At 38.1% G+C, this 25,597-nt stretch overlaps 1 protein-coding gene across 1 annotated transcript in view; it reads right to left on the reverse strand.

Annotated features, from left to right (window-relative positions):
- The window catches only part of LOC115219678 (cilia- and flagella-associated protein 221-like), a 160,125-nt gene that overhangs the window by 68,329 nt on the left and 66,199 nt on the right, over positions 1-25,597 (reverse strand). Inside the window, exons 3-4 of the mRNA XM_036509463.1 lie at positions 20,917-21,012; positions 9,629-9,729 (exon numbers count right to left, since the gene is read on the reverse strand). Coding sequence (XP_036365356.1) covers positions 9,629-9,729; positions 20,917-21,012 — 197 coding nt within the window. The remainder of the gene's footprint in view (positions 1-9,628; positions 9,730-20,916; positions 21,013-25,597) is intronic.

The following is a 25,597-nucleotide window of genomic DNA, read 5'->3' on the forward strand; positions in this document are numbered from 1 at the left end:
ATTTCACCTGCCATTATGTTCGGAATTCAAATTCCACCGAGGTCAAACTTTCGTTGTTTTTTTTTGCAGGGGGGGGGGCAGTCAATGAAATAAGTACCAGTTATGCACTGGGGTCGATATAATCAACTAGCTTTCTCTCCTAAGATTTCAGGCCTTGTGCCTATAGCAGAAAGGTTTATTATCATTATTACTGTAATTGCTATTGCTGTTGTTGTTGTTGTTGTGAGAACATATGGCCTAGTGGTTAGGGTGTTGCACTCACAACCATGAGATTGTGTGTTCAATACCCAGACCGGATGGTGCATTGTTTTCTTGAGCAAAACACTTCATCTCACATTCCTCTGCAATCAATTTGACACCTGATGCATGGTACACTGTGCACCTGTTCAATCACCATTGATTTAAGGGAGGGAATGAACTAATATATGGCACGTACATTTGATCACTATAAAACAAATCATTTGTGCAAGTCGTTTGGCAAAAGCTGCACACTCATATGTCCATCATTATTATTATTATCATATTATCATTATTATTATTATTATTATTATCATTATTGCCTCGCACAGCTTCTAACGCTGGAGATGTACTATGGTGTCAGCTGTTTACTACCAGTGAACTAAGGTAACACCTCTTATTTTTCGAGCACCTTCCGCAGTATTCAAGCGGTTCCAAGCAGTGCTGTTTTCTGCAAATGCTCCACCCTTATTGCAGCCCCTATTTGTTCCATGTACTTCTCGAGATTTTTGCTCACTGTTCCCAGGGTTCCAACAATTATTGGTACTACTGCTGCCTTTTTCATCGACCTTAACTGCTTAACCTCCCAAGCTAACCTGTCATATCTATCGACTTTTCTTTCTTCCTTATCACATACTTTGTTGTCAGCTGGGCATGCTATATCTATGATCCAGTATAGTTTGTTTGCTTTCTCAAGACTATGTATGACTTCCTATTCTCTATCTCATGGTCACACTGAATCATAAAATCCCATAGGCTCTTTGCATTGTTATTTTCCATGATGCCTTCGGGTTTGTGGTCGTACCAATTTTTTGCTCTGTCATGTCCATACTTGTTGCAAAGTGTCCAGTGGACAGCCTTACTATATTGTTGTGGTATCTCTTATATTCCTTCTGGGCTAGTGGCGTACATTGGCAGGTAATATGCTATAATAATAACAACAAAACCTCCACCAAGACAACACCAACATCATCTCAACAATTAGCTGGAGATGATTTTTAAAATGAGAATATCTGAAATAAACTAGACTGCTCTCAGAAATGCAAATACTAAAAATGAACCCATTCACTCTCAAATGGAAAAATAATCCAGATATATATATATATTGAGTGAGAGGTGAAGGGAGAGGAGATGAAATACTAATACAGTGAAGGAAAAGTAGTGAGTGTAATAGCCATGACTGAGAGGGAGTGAGAGAAAGTAATTACAAAGTAAAAGAGGAAACGAAGTGGCAAAGAGAGTGTCATATGAATGAGAGAGGAAGGGGTGGTAGTTGAATAATGAAAGAAGGCGTGAAAAAGCCGATAAATGGTATTTGAATTGTGCGTGTGTGCGTGTGTAAAAGTGAGGTATATGTGCACGCATGCATGTGTGTGTGTGTGTGTATACAATGGAAATGGGTTGGTAATGTTCAATGCTGAAAATGTGTGAGTATATGTGTGTGCATGTACAAGAGAACTATGTGAAATTTTACATATACATCTAAAATAAAAAGAATTGGAAAAATAATCCAGAATCCTTGTCCGGTACTGGATTGATCCCAAAATATAATGAGACCATTCCAGTCACAAGGCCAAACATCCCTGAAAATTTCATTCAAATCCATTCAGCGGTTCTTGAGATATCTTGTCCACAGACAAACAAAAAACAAACACAACTGAAAACAATACCTCCACCTTCACTAAGGCGGATGTAATAATCCTTTCTACTATAGGCACAAGGCCTGAAATTTGTGGGGAGGGTGAACTAGTCGATTACATAAACCCCAGAGTTTCAGTGGTGCTTAATTTATTGACCCCGTGGTGGCAGCGGCAGTGGCGGTGGCAGTGGTGGTGGAGGAGGGGGGAGGCGCAATGGTGGTGATACTATTGTTGTTGCATGGAACCTTCGCTAAGGTGGAGGTAATAATAATAATAATAGTAATAGTAATAGTAATAAATAATAATAATAATAATAATAATAATAATAATGATCCTTTCAACTATAGGAACAAGACCTGAGATTTTGAGGGAAGAGACTAGGGAATTACACCAACCACTGTGCCCAACTTGTACTATTTTAGCAAACCCAAAAAAGGATGAAAAACAAAGCTGACCTTGGTGGAATTTGAACTCAGAATGCATAGTCAGATGAAATGTCCCTAAGCATTTTGTCTGGTGTGCTAATGATTTTGCCAGCTTGCTACAACAACAACATCAGCAGCAGCAGCAGCAACAACAACAACGACAATAGCAATCCTTTCTATTGGAAGTACAAGGCCTCAAATTTGGGGGAAGGGATTAAGTCGATTACATCAATCCCCAATGCATAACTGGTACTTGTTTAATTGACCCCAAAAGGATGAAAGACAAAGTCGACCCCAGCGGAATTTGAACTCAGAACGTAACGGCAAGACATGGTACCTATTTCTTTACTACCCACAAGGGGCTAAACATAGAGGGAACGAACAAGGACAAACGGATTAAGCCGATTATATTGACCCCAGTGCATAACTGGTACTTAATTTATCGACCCCCGAAAGCATGAAAGGCAAAGTCGGCCTCAGCGGAATTTGAACTCAGAACGTAGCGGCAGACGAAATACAGCTACGCATTTCGCCTGGCGTGCTAACAATTCTGCCAGCTTGCCACAACAACAACAACAACAACAGCAACAATAACTATAATAACAACAGCAGCAACAACAACAACAACAACAATAGGAAATTTAATATCAATTGAAAATTAGCCACAACAAGGACACTAATGGCAGACTTAAGATCAAATATTGGTAACGAAAAGCATCAATAATGACAGCCACAACAAAATGAAAGCTATACAAATTACATTAAAAGTGAATAACAATAACAACAACTATAACATTACATGAACAAAAACAATAACAAACACCAGTCAATAGAATTATTAGTGAAGTGTGAAGTGAAAGCAACAACAATAAAACAAGCCAATGAAGTAGGCCTCTACATAGACAGGTGATCTGCTAGAAAGAGCAGCCAAACCACCCTCAAATCACACCTTACTATCTTTGAAGAGTATGCATTGAATAAAGGCGGTGAGCTGGCAGAAACGATAGCACGCTGGGCAGAACGCGTAGTCGTATTTCGTCAGCCGTTATGTTCTGAGTTCAAATTCCGCCAGGGGTCGACTTTGCCTTTCATCCTTTCGGGGTCGATAAATTAAGTACCAGTTACGCACTGGGGTCAATGTAATCGACTTAATCCATTTGTCTGTCCTTGTTTGTCCCCTTTATGTTTAGCCCCTTGTGGGTAGTAAAGAAATAGAAACGTTAGCAAACCGGGCGAAATGCTTAACGGTATTTTGTCTGCCACTATGTTCTGAGTTCAAATTCTGCCGAGGTCAACTTTTCCTTTTATCCTTTTGGGGTCGATTAAGTAAGTACCAGTTACGCACTGGGGTCGATATAATCGACTTAATCCGTTTGTCTGTCCTTGTTTGTCCCCTCTGTGTGTAGCCCCTTGTGGGCAGTAAAGAAATAAGAAATGTTAGCACGCCGAGCGAAATGCTTAGTGGTATTTTGTCTGCCGTTATGTTCTGAATTCAAATTCCGCCAAAATCAACTTTGCCTTTCATCCTTTCGGGGTCGATAAATTAAGTACCAGTTACGCACTGGGGTCGATATAATCGACTTAATACCTTTGTCTGTTCTTGTTTGTCCCCTCTATGTTTAGTCCCTTGTGGACAATAAAGAAATAAGAAGAGTATGCATTGAATGATGTGGTCTTGTGTTCTTGCGTTGCTTGTACACAGGGAAAAAGATGTGATGGTCGTGGATGGAATACTTTGGATTAAAGGTTGGCTCTAGACATTTGGGGATGACCTGGAGACTGAAACAACAACAACAACAACAACACAAACAACACTATAGTTTATGTAAAACATCACTGTTGTCAAGAACAACAATAAAAATGAGCAGCAGCAGCAACGACAACAACAGCAGCAGCTCATCATCACCAAAACCACCAATGTCACCATGACCACCACCACCACCATTACCACTGCCACCATCATCATTATCATCACCACCTCCACCAACAACACCACTGCTGCTATCATCATCATCATCATCATCATCATCACTACCACCACATACACCATCATTGCCATGACCACCACCACAACCACCATCAGCATCACCATCATCACTACTACTACCACCACCACCACCACCATCATCATCATCAACATCACCACATACACCACCACCACCACTATGAACATTATCATCAAACTCCACAATTAAATATTAAATGAAATGTAATCTACCTGCGCACCCACCCCACCCTCTTCGAAATTGTGCCAAAATTTAAAAAATTATCATATTTATTATTGTCATTTGAAGGTGACGAGCTAGCAGAATCATTAGCGTGCTGGATGAAATGCTTAGTGGTATTTCGGCCATTGCTACGTTCTGAGTTCAAATTCCGCCGAGGTCAACTTTGCCTTTCATCTTTTCGGGGTTGATAAATTAAGTACCAGTTGTGTACTGGGTCGATATAATTGACTATCCCCCTCTACCAAATTTCAGACCTTGTGCCTATAGTAGAAAGGATTATTATTATTATCACTGAGGGAGGCGAGCTTGCAGAATTGTTAGCATGGTGAACGAAATGCTTAGCAGTATTTTGCCTGTCACAATGTCCTGAGTTCAAATTCCGCCATGGTCAACTTCGCCTTTCATCCTTTCAGGGGTCAATAAATTAAGTACTAGTTGAGTACTGGGATCGATGTATTCGACTAGTCCCCTCCCCCAAAATTCCAGGCCTTGTGCCTTTAGTAGAAAGGATTAATATTATTGTCATTTGAAGGGGAAGGTGGGGGTTGTGTGTTTATCAAAAGGTGGTCAAAAGTGGCAAGACTGATGAGACCGAATGGACCAACTCTGAGTGTGGTTTTCTAAGCAGGAGGAAAGAAACTGGAAGAGGGCGCTTACCTATGCTTTGCAGATGGCAGAGTAATCTGGGAATTTTAACAGGGGTTTAACCCAAATTACCCTAAGTAGACTGCCCCGCTATTGGGGATTCTAATTGTTGATTTATTTATTATTTTCTTCTTTAATTTCTATTGTATATCCTCTGTTATATTCCTTAACCCTTTTGATACCAACCCAGCTGAAATTGCCTCTGGCTCTGTAGTACAAATGTCTCTTGTTTTCAAAAGTTCTGAGTGAAAATCTTCCACCAAACATTAGTCACAATTTATGTTCCTACTGCTAGCTGAATGATAACTAAGTTATTTTACTAAATCTTTTGATATATTCAAAATTGATTGAAAAAAACACAGAGCATCTCAAGAGAAATATGGTAACAAAAGCATTAAAGTCACCATATTTTTAACCCTTTCGATACCAACCCAGCTGAAAACACTTCTGGCTCTGTAGTACAAATGTCTTGTTTTCATAAGTTCTGAGTGAAAACCTTCCACCAAACCTTAGTCACAATTTATGTTCCTAACACTAGCTTAATGATAACTAAGTTATTTTACTAAATTCTTTGATATATTCAGAATAAATTGAAAGAAACACAGATCATCTCAAAATAAATACAGTTACAAAAGGGTTAAAGTCACCATGATATTTTTAAATCACCTCTAGCTCTGTAGTACAAATGTCTTGTTTTTGTAAGTTCTGAATTAAAATCTTCCACCAAACCTTAGTAACAATTTACATTCCTAACTCTAGCTTAATGATAACTAAGTTATTTTACTAAATTTTTTGTTATGTTTACAATTAATTGAAATAAACACAAAACATCTCAACAGAAATATGGTAACAAAAGGGTTAATGTGGTGATATCTTCCTTTGATCAATGTAAACCCCACCCTCACCTGATTTTGTTTTTGTATTTATCATCTTCGTGGGAGTGATAATGGTAGTGGTGGTAATGATGATGATGATGATGATGATGACGATGATGTTGAAGTGGTTGACAATAACGGCAGTAGTGGTGGTTGTGGTGGTTGTGGTGGTGGTGGTGAAAATTATGATGGCAATTGTGATGATGATGATCATGATGGTGAAGATGACGTTGGTGAAGATGATGATGATGCTGATGATTATGATGCTGCTGCAGATGATAATAATGATTATGATGATGATGATGGGAATGGTGATGGCGGAGAAGACGGTGGTGAAGATGATGATGATGATGATGAGGATGAGGATGATGACAATGATGATGATGATGCTGATCATGATCATGGTAAAGCAAGATTAAAATATGATGAGGACAATGGTTGTTACTACGTACCTCTTTTTTGGTGGGGTAAAAAAAGTTTTTCTGATTTTTCAAACCAAACATCGAAAACTTTGAATGCACAAAGAGAAAAAAATAAAGAAAAGAGTTGGGGGTGGGGAGGAAGCTAGAAAGGTGTAAGAAATTAGAAATTTGTTGCATTGAAACGGAATAAAAAGACAAGCAAAAATAAAATAATAATGTATTTTAGAAGAAAAGTAAAAGAATAAAACAGAAAAAAAATTATTCAAAAGAACCCGACACGCACACGCAGAGAGGAGAAAAAAAATCATAAAACTTCAAAAGAATTTTAATTAATTAACAAGAAGAGATAATCACATTGCTGTTAATATTTCTTAAGGTGAAAACAACAGCTGTAACAATAACAGCAGAGGTAGGACTTCTGAGTGGTCAAGTAACCCACTAGAAATAGCTACCAAATAATAATAATGATAATCCTTTCTACTATAGGTACAAGGTCTGGCATTTTCGGGGTTGGTGGGACTAGTTGATTACATCGACCCTAGTGTGTAACTGGTACTTAATTTATCGACCCCAAAAGGATGAAAAGCAAAGTCAGCCTTGACAGAATTTGAACTCAGAATGCAGTGACAGGTGAAATACCTATTTCTTTATTACCCACAAGGGGCTAAACACAGAGGGGACAAACAAGGACAGACATAGGTATTAAGTCGATTAGATCGACCCCAGTGCGTAACTGGTACTTAATTTATCGACCCCGAAAGGCAAAGTCGACCTCGGCGGAATTTGAACTCACAACGTAACGCAGACGAAATACGGCTACGCATTTCGCCCGGCGTGCTAACGTTTCTGCCAGCTCGCCGCCTTTTATGACAGGTGAAATACCACTAAGCATTTTACCCAGCATGTTAACGATTCTGGTAGCTCACATCTTACTACTAATAATAATAATTATTTTTAATTTTTGCCACAAGGACAGCTTGGTGTGGATGAGTTGATTACATTCGACCCCAGTGTTTCATTGGTACTTAATTTATCAACTTAATTTATCAACCTGCATGGGAGCCAGGGCCGCCGCATTGGCTCCCATGCAGGTAGCACGTAAAAACACCTTTGAGTGTAGTCATTGCCAGAACTGCCTGATTGGCCCTGGTGCCGGTGGCATGTAAAAGCGCCCACAGTACTCTTGGAGTGGTTGGTGTTAGGAAGGGTATCCAGCTGTAGAAACTTTGCCAGATCAGATTGAGCCTGGTGCAGCCTCTGGCTCACCAGTCCTCAGTCAAACTGTGCAACCCATGCCAGCATGGAAAACAGACGTTAAATGATGATGATGAAAATTTAAATGAACATACATAAACATAAAATAAAATACAGTATGTATAAGAGGTGCCTACACATGTTTCAATCTGGTCACTATGTGAAAAGTGCTTGGAAATATTCGAACCATGTTAATAGTTTCAGATTTAAAAAATAACAGCAAAGTGTCCAGGTATCTTCAGGGTTATCTTATTCAAAAGGATAAGGCCTACATATATATTCCACAGCAGAAGTATTAAGACCGGTCCCTCTGGTGGTGTAATGCATTCATGGCGATAAACACCTGTGTCACAGAACATAAATGTGCTAATGTGGAGCCACATAAAAACACCCGTGTGGTGTCATGTAAAAGCACACTCTGTAAAGTGTTTGGTGTTAGCAAGGGTATCCAGCCATAGTAACCCCGCTAAATGAGACTGGAATCTGGTGCAGCTCTCCAGTTTGCCTGCTCTGCTCAAGCCATCCAACCCATACCAGAATGGACAACAGACGTTAAATGATGATGATGATGATGATGATCATGATGATAATGATCATGATGATCATGATGATAATGATAAGGAACACTCTGTTGGTTACAAGGATCCCAGCTAATATGATCAACGGAAAAGCTTGCACATTAAATTAATGTGCAAGTGGCTGAGCACTCCACAGACACGTGTACCCTTCACGTAGTTCTCAGGGAGATTCAGCAAGACACAGAGTGTGACAAGGCTGGCCCTTTGAAATACAGGTACAACTCATTTTTGCCACCTGAGTGGACTGGAGCAATAAGAAATAAAGTGTCTTGCTCAAGGACACAATGCGTCACTGGGAATTGAACTCAGGACCTTACAATCGTGAGCCAAATGCCATAACCACTAAGCCACATGTCTTCACAATGATGACATATGTATATATACTAGCAGCTAAGCCTGGTTTCACCTGGTTAGTTTTGATGATGTGGCTGTAAAACCTGCTCTGTGACTTGGTCTGAGATCATGTGCAGGAACGAAAACAATTGCAGCGTGGAAGGTGTTTATAAGCCATTTAAGAAACACACAAAAACTGTTATATTCACTTCAACATTTAAATTTAATTTGTCAAAATATTTTCGTCACTTTGAGACTGTGACCTCTTCAATGACAAAACTTTGTGCTGATGCAGCACGAAGTTTTGTCAGTGAACAGGTCGTGGTCTCAAAGTGATGCACAAAGTTTTGTCAGTGAACAGGTCGTGGTCTCAAAGTGACGAAAATATTTTGACAAATTAAATTTAAATGTGGAAGTGATTATAACGGTTTTTGTGTGTTTCTTAAATGGCTTATAAACACCTTCCATGCTGCAATTGTTTTCGTTCCTGCACACGATCTCAGATCAAGTCACTCGCTATGCAAGTACATCTCCATAATATATATATATATATATATATATATATATATATATATATCAACACATGCAAATATAAGAAATTTGATGCAAAACCATTAAGCAGTTAAAAAAGGAAAAGCGAATGAAATGCTACCATTAACTTTGGTTATTAGTGAGAACAGAAGACTGGTGTGAATGAGAGAGAGAGAGAGAGAGAGAGAGAGAGACAGAGAAACAGAGAGACCGAGAAGAAAATGAAGCAGTAACAGAAACATCAACAACAGTTGCAGCAGCAGCAGCAGCAAGAACAACAACAGCTACATCAACAACAAGAACAACTGCAGCACAAACAAAAAGACAACAGCGGCAGCAACAACAACAACAATGGCAACAGCAGCAGCACCAGCTAAAACAACAATAGCAGCAACAACAATAACAACAACGACAGCAGCAACAACAACAAGTAAACAGTGAAAAGTCGTTGTTGACTTACTTTTCCCCAATGGCGGTTGGAGGGAATGTGTAGCTTTCTGGTAAAGAATCAGTCTTCATCACTGGATAAGCATGGATGGGCACAATCACATTCTCCTCTTCCTGTCAATAAAATATAAAGAAAAAACAAAAAGAAAAACTGCATCATTTTCATAAAAGGTTAGCCACTAAGTTACTATGGTTACCACGATATGCTGAGGCTTTGTTAAGAAAAAAAATTATAATTTTCATAGATGCAGGTGTAGCTGTGTGGTAAGAAGCTTGCTTCCCAATCACATGATTCTAGGTTCAGTCCTGTTGCATGGCACCTTGGACAGGTGTCTTCTACTATAGCCTCAAGCTGACTAAAGCCATGTGAGTAGATTTGGTTGGTGGAAACTGAAAGAAGCCTATTGTACATACATATATATATATATATATTATAGATGAAATTTATAGAAAGACAAAGACAAGTGTATGAACAACAAGCAGGTGTATTAGTTTGATGCTCGGGAAAGTGAAAAAGTCTTTTACATTTCGAGCCTATGCTCCTAAGCAGAAAGGAATACGAGAAAATAAAAAGAGAGAAAATAAAAATAAAACTTGTGAATTTAACGGTCAAGCATGTGACTGATTAGATAAAAAGTTTGACAGAAGAGGTTGAAACTAGAGGAGATAATAAAGTATTGGTGATCCCAAGTCGAAGGTGCACATGTGTGTGTGTGTGTGTGTGTGTGTGTGTGTGTGTGTGTGTGTGTGTGTGTGTGAATAGGAGCTGGTGACTTTGATGTCTGTGGATGTGTGCATGTGTAAGTGTGCGTGTCTCTTAACATGTGGGTGTGTGGATGATGGTGTGTGGGTGTGCAGATGATGGTGTGGGTGCTGGGAAGTGGTCAGTGTTAGTGTGTGTGGTAACCAGGATTTGAACTCAGAACATAAAAATGTCAGAACAAATATGAATATCATTTATTGTCACTGCCCAGGGACACAGCATAGTGGATAAAGGCATTAGTTGATGCAGTACAGTCACCTAGAGGTTCTGAGTTCAGTCCCAGTCAAGGCACTAAGGAGAATTCACAAAAAATGTCATGAAACAGCGTGTGGAATGAGAACAGTGTACCCCAGCAGATCAAAGAAAGAGTTGGCTTTGAAATTCCAATACAAGAACCAAGTTTGACACAAGACACCAGAAGAAGGTTGGAGCATACAACAGCCAAAATGTAGTGAAAGCAATAATCAAGATGAGGACACCAGTCTGGCTAATATAAACAGTATACATAATATGAATTCTTCATCTAACCAATATAGAATTGAATATCATTTTGTTTGAAACTCCAACATCTCTGCAAATTCACTGCTGTAAGAATGGCAAAAGTGTAAGAATATCATATCAGATACCTGGTAATATTTATTTTGGGTTTTTATACTCTATGTTACAATTCCACCATGGCCTACCTGAGTGGTTGCATGAATCCGTCACCCAGTTTCATACCACTGCCATCTGGTACCCTCTTCAGGTATTTATCAGCAGAATCTTTTCTTTTGCATGCACGCATTTCAGTGCCAGGTTTTGAGTCTGAAGGTACCATCCTCCTTGCCACCCTCCCATTAGTCTCGGAAATGTTAAGAGCCATGTGTACCACCTTCCTCACAGACTAATGGATTAAAAAGGAAAAAGAATTATAGCAAAATGTGTCAATGCACTCCTATTTGATTTCCAGAGTAACAATGAAGTCAAAATGATTGAGAGCAACTAAAGAAGAGTATAATTTAGTTACTATTTTTAGCAGTTTGAACAACCACATAGAAAGTTACGTTTGTTGGGTTCTTTTTGATTTTCAGAGTAACATGAAGTCAAAACGATTGAGAATCCTTGAAGAAAAATATACTCGGCTACTATTTTTAGCAGTTGGAACAACAACAAAGAACCTCTCTTTCTTTTCCTGTCTTTGTAGTAAGTGACACTAATTTATTTGAGCTCCAGGGTAACATGAACCCAAAAGAAATGAGAACTGTTAAAGAAGAGTGTACTTGGACTACTATTTCTAGCAGATGGAGTAGCACATTAAAGCTCTCTCTCTCTCTTTCTCTTTCTCTCTTTCTCTCTTTCTCTCTCTCTCTCTATCTATCTATCTATCTATCTACCTACCTACCTACCTACATATTTATCTATCTATCTATTTATCTATCTATCTAATCTATCTATCTATCTATCTATCTATCTATCTATCTATCTATCAATCTATCTATCTATCTTTCTATCTCTATCTCTCTTATGCTACTTATATGGCATATGACACTAAGTTCTTTGATTTTCAAAATAGCATGAAGCCAAAAGGGACAAGAACCACTAAAGACAAGTGTAATTTAGCTACTATTTCTAGCGAGGAGAGCAACCACAATGAAGCTTAAATTATTTTTTCTTTCTTATTTTTTTTTTTATATGTTTACCTTTTTTTCATTTCTGCACTAAATGGTAATAAAGCAGACAGACAGTAGAACAGAAATACAGAAATTAGTTTTACCGAGACAGTCGTCACTTTTGTTTCAACAACGATGATTTGATCAGCAAATAGCATTGAACAAATCAAGTTTAACTGAGTGAGAGAAAAAAATTTAATTTCCATGACCCCGCTGTAACATTTAATCGGAATACATTTATTTTGCCAATAAATAAATACACATCACGAATCACTGAGCAAGCTTTGGAAACACGACTCGATTTGAAAAATTTTATATTGTTTTGCCACAGACATTCTACTAACACAAACAGATGTTTATTTTAACGGAAGCACCAAAACCTGGTACCTTTCACATATGACATGAAATATAACAAAAAAAAAAGATAGATAGATAGACACACACACACACACACACACACACACACACACACACATACACACAGATAGATAGACAAAGTAGAAGAGGGATCAATAGAGAGAGAGAGAGAGAGAGAGAGGGTGATAGACACATAGACAGACAAAGAGACAGACAGAAAGATAGATAGATAGATAGATAGATAGATAGATAGATAGATAGATGATAGATAGATAGATAGATAGATAGATAGATGGACAGATAAATAGATAGACAGACAAAGTAGTAGAAGGATAGAAGGATAGACAGACACACACACACACACACAGATTGAAGGACAAAGTAGTAGCGGGATCAATAGAGAGAGAGAGAGAGAAAGAGACACATAGATAGACAAAGAGACAGAGAGACAGATAGATATATTTCTTTATTAGCCACACAGGGCTGCACACAGACGGGACAGATTACAAAGTAGAGCTTTTCTTTATGGGGAGAAAAGAAGAAAAGAAAAAAAAAAGTGGGGTAGGTTTTCAATCAAAAGGGATCGTAAAAGGGAAAGAAAAGAAAAAAAAGATCAATGCAGTGCAACAACAACTTGGAGTGCGGATGCAGACAAATCTTCCTTTGTTTAATAGATATAGGTAGCGCCTCGCAATGACCGAAATCACACCATACTAAGTTTTCTCATCGCGTAAGACGTTTTGAACAGCTCATAGGTTAATTGATTTAACCTATTTAATGTAGAAATTTGAGAAGTGCTAATTAATTTCTGACGCAAGTGTATATTTCCATATATATTCATATAGTCATTCTCTTATGACAGAATGTCATGATGTAAAGTGTAAAGGGAGAAGCAGATAGGGTTTATCCGTGGAAAGTAAAGCTTAAGGAAAAGACCACAGTAACCTCAGTCAATAATGTCACCTGTCAATACATTTGTTTGCAAGTAGGTAACCCTCTGTTTTAAATTTTTCCAGGTTCATAGGATTATGCTCAAGGTGGCTTCGTCATTCATACGTGCCATCCTTGCTACATTCACCCATCTTTTTTTGAAACATTCGCTAAACAAAACTTGCCTCTCTACTCTCACTTTCCTTTTCAAGTGATACTTGAAGAAGTTGATGAGTGATTGACCAGAGAGGAAAGTGTTTGCCTTCAATCCTTTCAGACGCATCCACCAGATACATTCTTTCGCCATAGCCACAAGAATGATGAAAATAGCTCTTCCTTCCCGTTTCAAGGAAGGAGGCGTGACAATATTGACAATAGACTCAGCTGATAAACCGACTCGACCCACACGTGACAGCAGTTGTTCGACATAAGTCCACAGGTCGGAAGTGGTTGGACACTGCACGAGTGCATGCAGAACGGTATTGTTACTCTGACCGCATCTCGGGCAGGTCGGCCCCATGTTTCTCGAGCCGTGTCTGTAGAGCTTATCTCGAATAGGTAGCGCTTCTCAGTAGCACTGCCAAGCCAGGGATCTCTGGAAGTTGTCCATGGGTCCTGGCCTGAAAGTTGTCCTGAACAGGCAGGTCAAGTATTCCTCGTCGACGTCCAGGTTCACCCCGAGCTCATCATCGTACCTCCCCTCCACTAAAGGAGATACCTATAGATAGATAGATAGATAGACAGACAGACAGACAGACAGACAGACAGACAGATAGATAGATAGACAGACAGACAAAGAAGTAGATGGACAGAAGGACATAAGGACATACAGACAGACAGACAGACAGATAGATAGATAGACAAAGTAGTCAATGGATAGGTAGATGGATATATATATATAGATAGATTATGATGATAGAAACACAGGCAGAAAGAAATGAATAAAGAAAGAAAGGAAGGAAGAACAAAAGAGAGAACGAAGGAAAGAAAGAATGGAAAAAAGAACGAAGGAAAGAAAGAATGGAAGAAAGAAAGAAAGAAAGAAAGAAAAGAAAAGAAAAGAATAGGAAGGAAGGAAAAGCTCATAACATTGAATTTAACATATATCTCGTTAACAGACAGCAGTTCATTTGCCCGCGAAAACAAACAACTGGAATTTTGCCAAAACGATATGAACAATTAAGTTTCTATCTAGATTGTGGACACAATGAGACTCAGCCAACTGGAAATTATAAAGATAAGTAATTAAATAAACAAACAAATAAGAGAATGACTATATGAATATATATGGAAATATACACTTGCGTCAGAAATTAATTAGCACTTCTCAAATTTCTACATTAAATAGGTTAAATCAATTAACCTATGAGCTGTTCAAAACGTCTTACGCGATGAGAAAACTTAGTATGGTGTGATTTCGGTCATTGCGAGGCGCTACCTATATCTATTAAACAAAGGAAGATTTGTCTGCATCCGCACTCCAAGTTGTTGTTGCACTGCTATGTCAACATCATAAGGCTGTAGACTCTCAAACTGCTCTGCAAACAAAGTTACGTCATCGTTCTGCGCAACAGTGAACTCGTAACAAAGCAATAGTTCGAGATATGGCCACTAGGTGACAGCACATACCTTGAGTGAAGAGCAAATCAAGGGTGCTAATTAATTTCTGACGGTAGTGTATATCCATTTAAATATATATATATATATGTATGTATGTATGTATGTATATATATAGATTTATATATACACATACATATATATAGGTATATGATTATGTATACGTATATCCATATATATATATTCACATGTTTACATATGTATGCACACACACAAGCACCATCCAAACATGGTCGACACTAGCCTCCCTGCCCTGACTGGCTCCTGTGCCGGTAGCATGTAAAAAGCACCATCTGAGCGTGGATGATGCCAGTGCCACCCGATTGGATCCTGTGCCGGTGGCATATAAAAAGCACCCACTAGACCCTTGGAGTGGTTAGTGTTAGGAAGGGCATCCAGCTGTAGAAACTCTGCCAGATCAGACTGGAGGCTGGTGCATCCTCCTGGCCTGCCAGTCCCCAGTCAAACTGCCCAACCCATGCCAGCATGGAAAACAGACGTTAAACAATGATGATAATGAGGAGGAGGCGGAGGATGTGGTGTATATAGATAGATAGACAGACAGACAGACAGACAGACAGACAGACGGACAGATAGATAGATAGATTGATTGATTGATTGATTAACTGATAGACAGAAAGATTGATAGATATGTTTCTTTATTAGCCACACAGGGCTGAACATACAGGGGACAAATTACAAAGTAGAGCTTTTGGGGGAGAAAAAAAGTGGGAGTGAGTTTCGATCAAAAGGAATCATAGAAAAAAAAAGATCAATAGGGATCGTGTATCACAGAAATGTCATGATGTAAAGTGTAAAGGGGGTAACAGATAAGGTTTATCCGTGGAAAGAAAAGCCTATGGAAAAGACCACGGTAACCTCAGTCAAATAATGCCACATGTTAACAGATTTATTTGCAAGTAAGTAACTCTCTGTTTTAAATTTTTCTGGGTTCACAGGATTATGCTCAAGGTGGCTTCGTCATTCATACGTGCCATCCTTGCTACATTCACCCATCTTTTTTTGAAACATTCGCTAGACAAAACTTGCCTACAGACAGACAGACAGACACAGACTGACTGATTGAGTGATTGATAGATAGACGTACATACATACATACAGACAGACAGACAGACAGACAGACAGACAGACAGACAGATAGATAGATAGATAGATAGATAGACAGGCAGACAGACAGGCAGATATATACATACATACACATGTACAAGTTATACTGATTTATACTTGATTTTAACTGTAAAAATTGAGGTCCAACTTATAGTTAATATGACATATATACATGTGTGCGTATACACACACACACACAACAACACACATACACACACATACACAAATTCACAAACAAACACATACACACTCACAAACACACACACACACACACACAAACACATGCATGCATACACGCACACGCGCGCACACATATATATATCTTTTCACTTTTACATGTTTCAGTCATTAGAGCACCCTGAAAGATTTACTCAAACAGATTAATCCCAGCTCCATTTTTATTTTTTTCCCACTTTTCAAGCTTGGCACTTATTTCATTATCACCATTATTGCTATCGTTTAACGCCCGCTTTCCATGCTGGCATGGGTTGGACAGTTTGACTGAGGAACTGGCAAGCCAGGAGGCTGCACCAGTTTCCAATCTGATTTGGCAATGTTTCTACAGCTGGATACCCTTCCTAATGCCAACCACTCTGAGAGTGTAGTGGTGCTCTTTATGTGCCACTGGCAAGGGAGCCAGTCAGGCGATACTAGCATTGACCACACACAAATGATGCCTTTTAGGTGCCAGTCAGGCAGCACCGGCATCGACCACGCTCAAATGGTGCTTTTTATGTGCCATGGGTATGCTAGCCAGTCAGGTGGCACTGTAATCCACCACACTCGAATTGGGTTGTTTCGCTGAAACGTCAAGTTACAGGGATGCAAACAAACCAACACCGGTCATCAAGTAGTGATGAGGTCAAGCACAAATACACATAGAAGTATGACAGACTTCTGTCAGTTTCTTTCAACCAAAATACACTCACAAGGCTTTGATCTGAAAGTGGCGATAGAAAACACTTGCCCATGGTGCCACTCGGTGAGACTGAACCTAGAACCACATGGTTTAGAAGCAAACTGTTTAACGTATATATAGGCACAAGCGTGGCTGTGTGGTAAGAAGCTTACTTCCCAACCCCATGGTTCCAGGTTCAGTCCCACTGCATAGCACTTTGAGTAAGAATCTTCAACTATAGTCTCAGGCTGACCAAAGCTTTGTGAGTGGATTTGGTAGATGGAAACTGAAAGAAGCCTGTTGCATATGCGTGTGTGTGTGTGTGTTCATGCATGTGTCTGTGTTTGTTCTCCACCACCACATCTTGACAACCGATGCTGGTGTGTTTACGTCGCTGTAACTTAAGTCCTGAAGTCGATTTCTTCAACTAAAACACTTAAAGGATGTGCTCCAGCAAGGTCACAGTCAAATGACTGAAGCAAACAAAAAAGAAGAAAAGACAAAGAATATGTATGATGGTGGGGGGTGTATGTAAAATTTAAAGGTGGAATGAAGATTCTAGAGTTCAGATTTAAGATTGGGGTACAGTGCGGATGACGGACAGAAGATATAAAAATATTAAATATTAAAACAAACAACACTGATTCCTCGTTAAACACGAAACTAAGAAGTTGAGAAATACACTGCCTCCAAAGGACCAAATGAAATTAAAACAAAGCCAGTTAAATGTATCATTTATATAAATAACACTGTAACCTTGACAACAATACAAACAGGATCTGAGTCAATTCACAATTATTTCGATTATGATTTCCTGCCCACTGAGATGTGATTTTATTTCTGTTATTAAAAACAAACATAAGAAAGTTTTGCGTCTGCGTTTCCAAGTAAAAATGGTGTTAAATAATGAGACAGAAGTTCACAATAATATTTTAGTTAGCTTCACTTATACCTATGAAAACATTGCGAAACAAAGCAACACCAATTTTCTCTCAATGATTAGCCAGAGATGATTTTTAAAATGAGAATATCTGAAATAAACTCGACTGTTCTCACAAATGAGAATACTTAAAATGAACCTGACTGCTTTCATAAATTAAGTAAAAAAAAACTGGAAAAATAATCCAGAATCTTTGTCCGGTGCTGGATCAATCCCAAAATCTAATCAGTTCATGCCAGCCATGAGGCCAAACATCCCTACCAGTTTTATCTAAATCCAGCCAGCAGATCTTGAGATATCTTGTCCATGGACAAACAAACAAATACAACTGAAACAATACCTCCACCTTCACTAAGGCAGAGGTAAGTATCATTCTCTTGGTGCTTCTGAAAATTGTCTTTATACAGTAAAATACAGTAAGAGTATTTTCTTTTGCTTCTTTTTTTTACTTGTTTCAGTCATTTGACTGCAGCCATGCTGGAGCACTTCCTTCAGTCGAATAAATCAACTCCAGGACTTATTCTTTGTAAGCTTAGTACTTATTCTATCAGTCTCTTTTGCTGTACCACTAAGTAATGGAGCTGTAAACACACCAGCATTGGTTGTCAAGAGATGGTAAGGGAACACAGACACACAAATATATATATATACCTATATATATATATATACATATTATATATATATATATATATATATATATATATATATACATATATATATATATATATACATATATATATATACATATATATATATATATATATATATATATATATATATATATATATATATATATATATCCGACTCGTGGCCGATGCCAGCGCCGCCTCCACTGGCTTCCGTGTCGGTGGCACGTAAAATACACCAATCTGACCGTACAACAGGCACCCATGCCAACCCCCTTTTTGCGAAGACATGTTGGGGCAAGCGAAATCAAAATCGAATTGAACCAGCCAGGATCCCTTGTCTGGTGGTACGTAAAAAGCACCATCCGACTCATGGCCGATGCCAGCACCGCCTCGTCTGGCTTCCGTGCCAGTGGCACATAAAATACACCAATCCGACCGTGGCCGTTGCCAGCCTCGCCTGGCACCTGTGCAGGTGGCACGTAAAAAGCACCCACTACACTCACGGACTGGTTGGCGTTAGGAAGGGAATCCAGCTGTAGAAACACTGCCAGATAAGACTGGAGCCTGGTGCAGCCTTCTGGCTTCCCAGATCCCTGGTCGAACCGTCCAACCCATGCTAGCATGGAGAACGGACGTTAAATGATGAATGATGATGATATATATATATATAATATATATATATATATATATATATATATATATATATATAATATATATATATATATATATAGGATGGGCTTCTTTCAGTTTCTGTCTACAAAATCCACTCACAAGGCTTTGGTTGGCCCGTGGCTATAGTAGAAGACACTTGTCCAAGGTGCCACACAGTGGGACTGAACCTGGAACCATGTGGTTAGGAAGCAAGTTTCTTAGCACACAGCCACACCTGTGTCTGTATAAATTTGTATATTTTATCTTCTATTTTTTACCTGTTTCAGTCAGTAGCCAGTGGCCATGCTGGAGCACCTCCTAGAAGAATTTTTAAGTCAATTGGATCATCCCCAGTACTTGTTTTCTTTTTAAGCCTGGTAGTTACTTTATCAGTGTCTTTTACTGAACTGACAAGTCACAGGGACATAGACAGACCAACACCGGTTGTCAGTCAATGGTGATGGACAGGCACAGAGGCAAAGGCACACACACACACATATGTACATACATGCATACATATATATGTGTGTGTATTTTGATTAATAAAGTTGCAAAAACATCACAAAAACAGTTACTCAGAGTTTCGTGTTCCTGATAAACAGGAATGTGAAACTCTGAGTAACAGTTTTTGTGATGTTTTTGCAGCCCAGTGTCACGCAAATGGTACCCATGCCGGTGGCATGTAAAAGCACCCCCATTCTCAGAGTGGTTGGTGTTAGGAAGAGCATCCAGCCATAGAAAACCATGCTAAATCAGAATGGAGTCTGATGCAGCCTTCCAGTATGCCAGCCCAGTGAAACCAACCAATCCATGCCAGCATGGACAACAGACATTAAATGATGATGATGACCATGATGATGATAATCATGATGATGATAAGATGTACATGCACACACATATACACATGCATATATACATATATGTGAAGGCGCATGGCTCAGTGGTTAGAGCGTCGAGCTTACAATCATGAGGTTGAGAGTTCGAATCCTGGACCGGGCTGCGTGTTGTGTTCTTGAGCAAGACACTTTATTTCATGTTGCTCCAGTTCACTCAGCTGTAGAAATGAGTTGCGATGTCACAGGTGCCAAGCTGGTATTGGCCGTTTCCTTTCCCTTGGATAACACTGGTGGCATGGAGAGGGGAGGCCAGTATGCATGGGCATCTGCTGGTCTCCCATAAACAACCTTGCCCAGACTTATGCTTGGGAGGGTAACTTTGTAGGTGCAATCCCATGGTCAGTCATGACCGAAGGGGGTCTCAGCATACATATATACACATACACATCTATCTATCTATCTGTTTGTGTGTGTGTATGTGTGTGTGTGGAGCAAGAGAGAGAGAATAAGAGAGAAACAGAAAGAGAGAAAATATATATATATATATATATATATTGTTTTCGTGTGTTCATATTACTCCACTCTACTCCATTGAAAGTGAGTATTAACTGGTTACTAGTATAGCTCACTCTCTCCCTCCCTCCCCACCCTCTCTGACCATCACATCCTCAATGCTCGACTGGCTCCAAAGCGGGAAGGTCAAGAGGTCATCTGTGTCTGCTCATTACCCATTTCAGACAAAACCTATTATCTTAGACTCTCACAGTAGATAACTTCCAAATTTTAGCAGCGCTAACAGCTTGTCTTGAAGAATTTTCTTCCATAGAGTGTGAAACACGAATGACAAAATTTCAAAGAAAAACAAAAAAGAATGAAGGAAAATGAAAAAGGTCATGGACTTACCGGACAGTGAATTCTGATGCAATCATAGTAATATCTCCATTCCGTTGGAACAAATTCCACTTCGCACGACATTTGCATTCCAGGACCTAAGTGGTCCTATCAAAGAAAAAACAACAGCATAAAAAAAAAATCCAAGAGTATGAGAGAATTCGTAGCTTATTAATTAGAATGCAAGCAAACATCTTGGAAGATAGATTTAATTTGTTTCTCAGTTTAACACCACCATCTGCTCTGTGGGTGTCATTAGCAGGGTTGACTCCAGGGTTGGATTAAGACCTACAGAGGCCCTAAGCTTGGTGCCTTCATATATATATATATATAGAGAGAGAGAGAGATAGATAGATAGATAGATATGTAATTCAAAATATAAACAATAATAAATCATAGGAGTGGCCACAAAGCCTTGTGAGTGGATTTTGTAGACAGAAACTAAAAGAAGCCCTTCGTATATATTGTTATATATATATATATCTATATATATATATATATATATATATATATGTTGTGTGTGTATATGTTTGTGTGTCTGTGTTTGTCCCCCAACTCCCCAACATCACTTGACAACCGATGCTGGTGTGTTTACGTCCCCGTAACTTAGCGGTTCGGCAAAAGACTCCGATAGAATAAGTACTAGGCTTACAAAGAATAAGTCGTGGGGTCGATTTGCTCGACTAAAGGTGGTGCTCTAGCATGGCCACATTCACAAATAAAAGAGTAAAGAGTAAAACTAGTAATAAGATGAAAACTAATACTTCTTTTGGTGTATACTTCCACTTTATTTGTATTTGGAAAGTTTTCTCTTAGTTTTTTTTATTTTTTAATTGTCAAGTCTTTGAGCAGATCCTCACTATGATGTCATGAACACTTCAGAATTACACTTCAAATCATACAAACCACTTTGAATATTATATAAGCGAAAGTGATTTCTTTTGTGCTGTAAACCATTTACCATTTTCATGGTACCCAACTCCTTCCCTTGATGCCCGAAGCACATGCTTATTTTGATTTATAGTTAATCCAGAGCCGGTTGACTTTGTTGCAAAACATTCAGGACAGTTCTCTATTAGAAATAGTGATTATTTACATTGTTCACATTGGACGGATACGTGTCCTCATCTTGTTTGTTGTTAGCACAACGTTCCGGCTGATTTACTCTCCAGCTTTCAACAGGTGTCCTGGTAGAATTTTGAAGCCAGCCCTGGGTTCTCATTCCTAAGGCCTTTTTTTTTGCTGATGTTATTATTATTATTATTATTATTATTGTTGTTATTATTATTATTATTATCATTATTATTTTATTATTATTATTATTATTATTATTATTATATTATTATTAGGTTCAAAATTCCACCAGTACACCTGCTGAAGGCTGGAGAGTAAATCAGCTGAAACATTGTGGTAATAACAAACAAGATGAGGACACATATCTGTCAAATGTAAATAATGTAAATAATGTACAGAATTCCTCAGCTCAAAAATATAGAACAGTAGAAATAGTGACAATTCAAAATTTCCCTCAAATCACTCACTATCATCATCATCATCATCATCATCATTTTAATTGAGATTTGAACCCAAAACCATATAGCTGGTAAGCGAAGAACTTATCAGATAATGTACTGCAACCTACGTTATTCCTAAAAAAAAATAAAGATGAGAAGGGCATGGCTGGAATGCCTTTGATCATAATTTTACTCAATCAGCCCTGACAGTTACACACATCTTTACATATTACGTTTAATTACCAAAGAATCATTTAATGTAGATATCCAGAGATACATCTAATTCAATTACAAAAAGAAACAGCCCCAATATTTAATTATTACATTCCAATACATATTTATTAATCTTATGTACTAACTATATAATATTAATCATAACAATATTAAGATTACTTAAACCTTTTAATACCAAACCGGCTGAGACCATCCTCGGTTCTTTAATAAAAACTTCCCGTTTTAACATGATCGACATTAAACCTTGCTTCAAAATTTAATGTGAATTTGTATTCCAAACATGAGCTTAATAAATGCTAATAAATTTTACTAAATTCTTCATTATTTTCAAAATTAATTGAAATAAAAGCAGAGTATTTCAATGAAAATATGGTAGCAAAAGGGTTAATACTAGATTATACAAACTACATCAATAACATTATTTTAAGATCAATATTAAAACCATTGGGTGTTGTGAGTAGTCTGTAATAAATGTTATGTTTATTAAACAATATCAACAACATAGGCGCAGGAGTGGCTATAGGTGCAGGAGTGGCTGTGTGGTAAGTAGCTTGCTAACCAACCACATGGTTCTGGGTTCAGTCCCACTGCGTGGCATCTTGGGCAAGTGTCTTCTGCTATAGCCCCGGGCCGATCAATGCCTTCTGAGTGGATTTGGTAGACGGAAACTGAAAGAAGCCTGTCGTATATATGTATATATATATAAGTGTGTGTGTATATGTTTGTGTGTCTGTGTTTGTCCCCCTAGCATTGCTTGACAACCAATGCTGGTGTGTTTACATCCCTGTCACTTAGCGGTTCGGCAAAAGAGACCGATAGAATAAGTACTGGGCTTACAAAGAATAAGTCCCGGGGTCGATTTGCTCGACTAAAGGCGGTGCTCCAGCATGGCCACAGTCAAATGACTGAAACAAGTAAAAGAGTAGAGTAACAATGATATTAGGGATATATTAGAAGTGAACCAGCATGGAGCAGGGACTGAAACCAGCTCAGAAGTTTGAGTTTTGGTGATAATATCTTCCGGTCTGTGGCATTCAGATCTTACATGATAACTGAAGAATAACAATGGTTCCTGTATGGAAACAGCAAATTTACATTGTTTTCTTCATTTTATTTCATTTTCTTTTTCTCTCTCTCTCTCTCTCTCTTCTCTACTTACACACACACATTTATACACATATAAATATGCATACTTATACATATATATCAACGTATAGATATATGCATGCAGACATATAAATGTATGTATATATATATATATACACACAACACAAATGCACACACGTATGTATATGCATACACATATACCAACATAAACACAGAGATACACATATATATGCATCTTTAAACATATATGTTAACATATACACACATACAGATATAGATGTGTGTGTGTGACAGTGTGTATATACATATAAATGAATATATATAGCCACATATATGCATAATTATAGACATTATAACAACACATACACATACATATATATGCATACTTATACACATAAATGTATATATATATATATATATATGAAATGAAAATCAAAAACGTTTACAAACTCGGCTCATCTTATACTGCAGTTTCGTCTTTTTTATCTAGTACTTGCTTCTTCTTTTAGAGGCCTTTTAATGTACTTATATATACATATGCATATAGACACACATATTCAGTTACAAAATGGAACATCTACCTAAGAAAAAAATACTAAATATAAATTACAAAAAGAACAAAGAGAAAATAAATTTGGTGACTCTTAGAAGGAAAAGAGAAAGGTGTGAATTCTGGCTGGTATTGAAGCTTTAACAAACACAAATATACATACATGTCTATATACACCAATACACACTATGACATATACATTTGAATACATACATACGTATTCATACATTCATAGGCATTCCTATATTCAAATGTGCACACACACACACACACACACATATATATATACATACATACACACACATACATATAAATATACATACATGCATACATACATTCTTACGTTCATATATATACACACATACATACATTTATACATACATTCATACATACATAGGCATATGCATGGCTACATGGTAAGTAGCTTGCTTCCCAACCACATGCTTCTGGGTTCAGTCCCACTGCATGGCACCTTGGGCAAATGTCTTCTTCTATAGCCTCAGGCCAACCAAAGCCTTGTAAATGCATTTGATAGACAGAAACATCGTATATATATCTATAAATGTATATATGTATATATATGTATATGTATGTGTGTAGGTGTTTTTTCCCCCATCATCACTTGACAACAGATGTTGGTGTGTTTACATCCCTGTAACTTAGCGGTTTGGCAAAAGAGACCAATAGGATAAGTACTAGGCTTACAAAGAATAAGTCCTCGGGTCAATTTGTTTGACTAAAGATGGTGCTCCAACATGGCCGCAGTCAAATGATTGAAACAAGTATGGTTGGCTTGAGGCTATAGAAAAAGACACTTGCCCAAGATGCCACGCAGTGGGACTGAACCCAGAACCATATGGTTGGGAAGCAAGCTACTTACCATGTAGCCTTTCATACGCCTATGTATGTATGAATGAATGTGTGTATGCATTTATGTATGAATGAATGTGTGTATGCATTTATGTATGTATGCATTTATGTATGTATGTATAAACGGTGCTACCCCAGCATGGCCGCGGCCTTCGGGCTGAAACATTTTTAAGGATTTCAAGGATTAAGGATATACATATATACATGCATACATACATATACACTCCCTCAGAAGCACACACTTATACAAGTCCATTCTCAAATATACACACATACATGTTTATAAACATACAGGTATTCACATATACAAATATGCACACATGCACACACACACACACATACACATGTTGATGTAGATACACACTTACATAAATACACAAACTTATACAAGCCTGTTCACAAACCAACATACATATAT

This window comes from Octopus sinensis, linkage group LG15 (genome assembly GCF_006345805.1).
Source record: "Octopus sinensis linkage group LG15, ASM634580v1, whole genome shotgun sequence".
Lineage (NCBI taxonomy): Eukaryota > Metazoa > Mollusca > Cephalopoda > Octopoda > Octopodidae > Octopus > Octopus sinensis.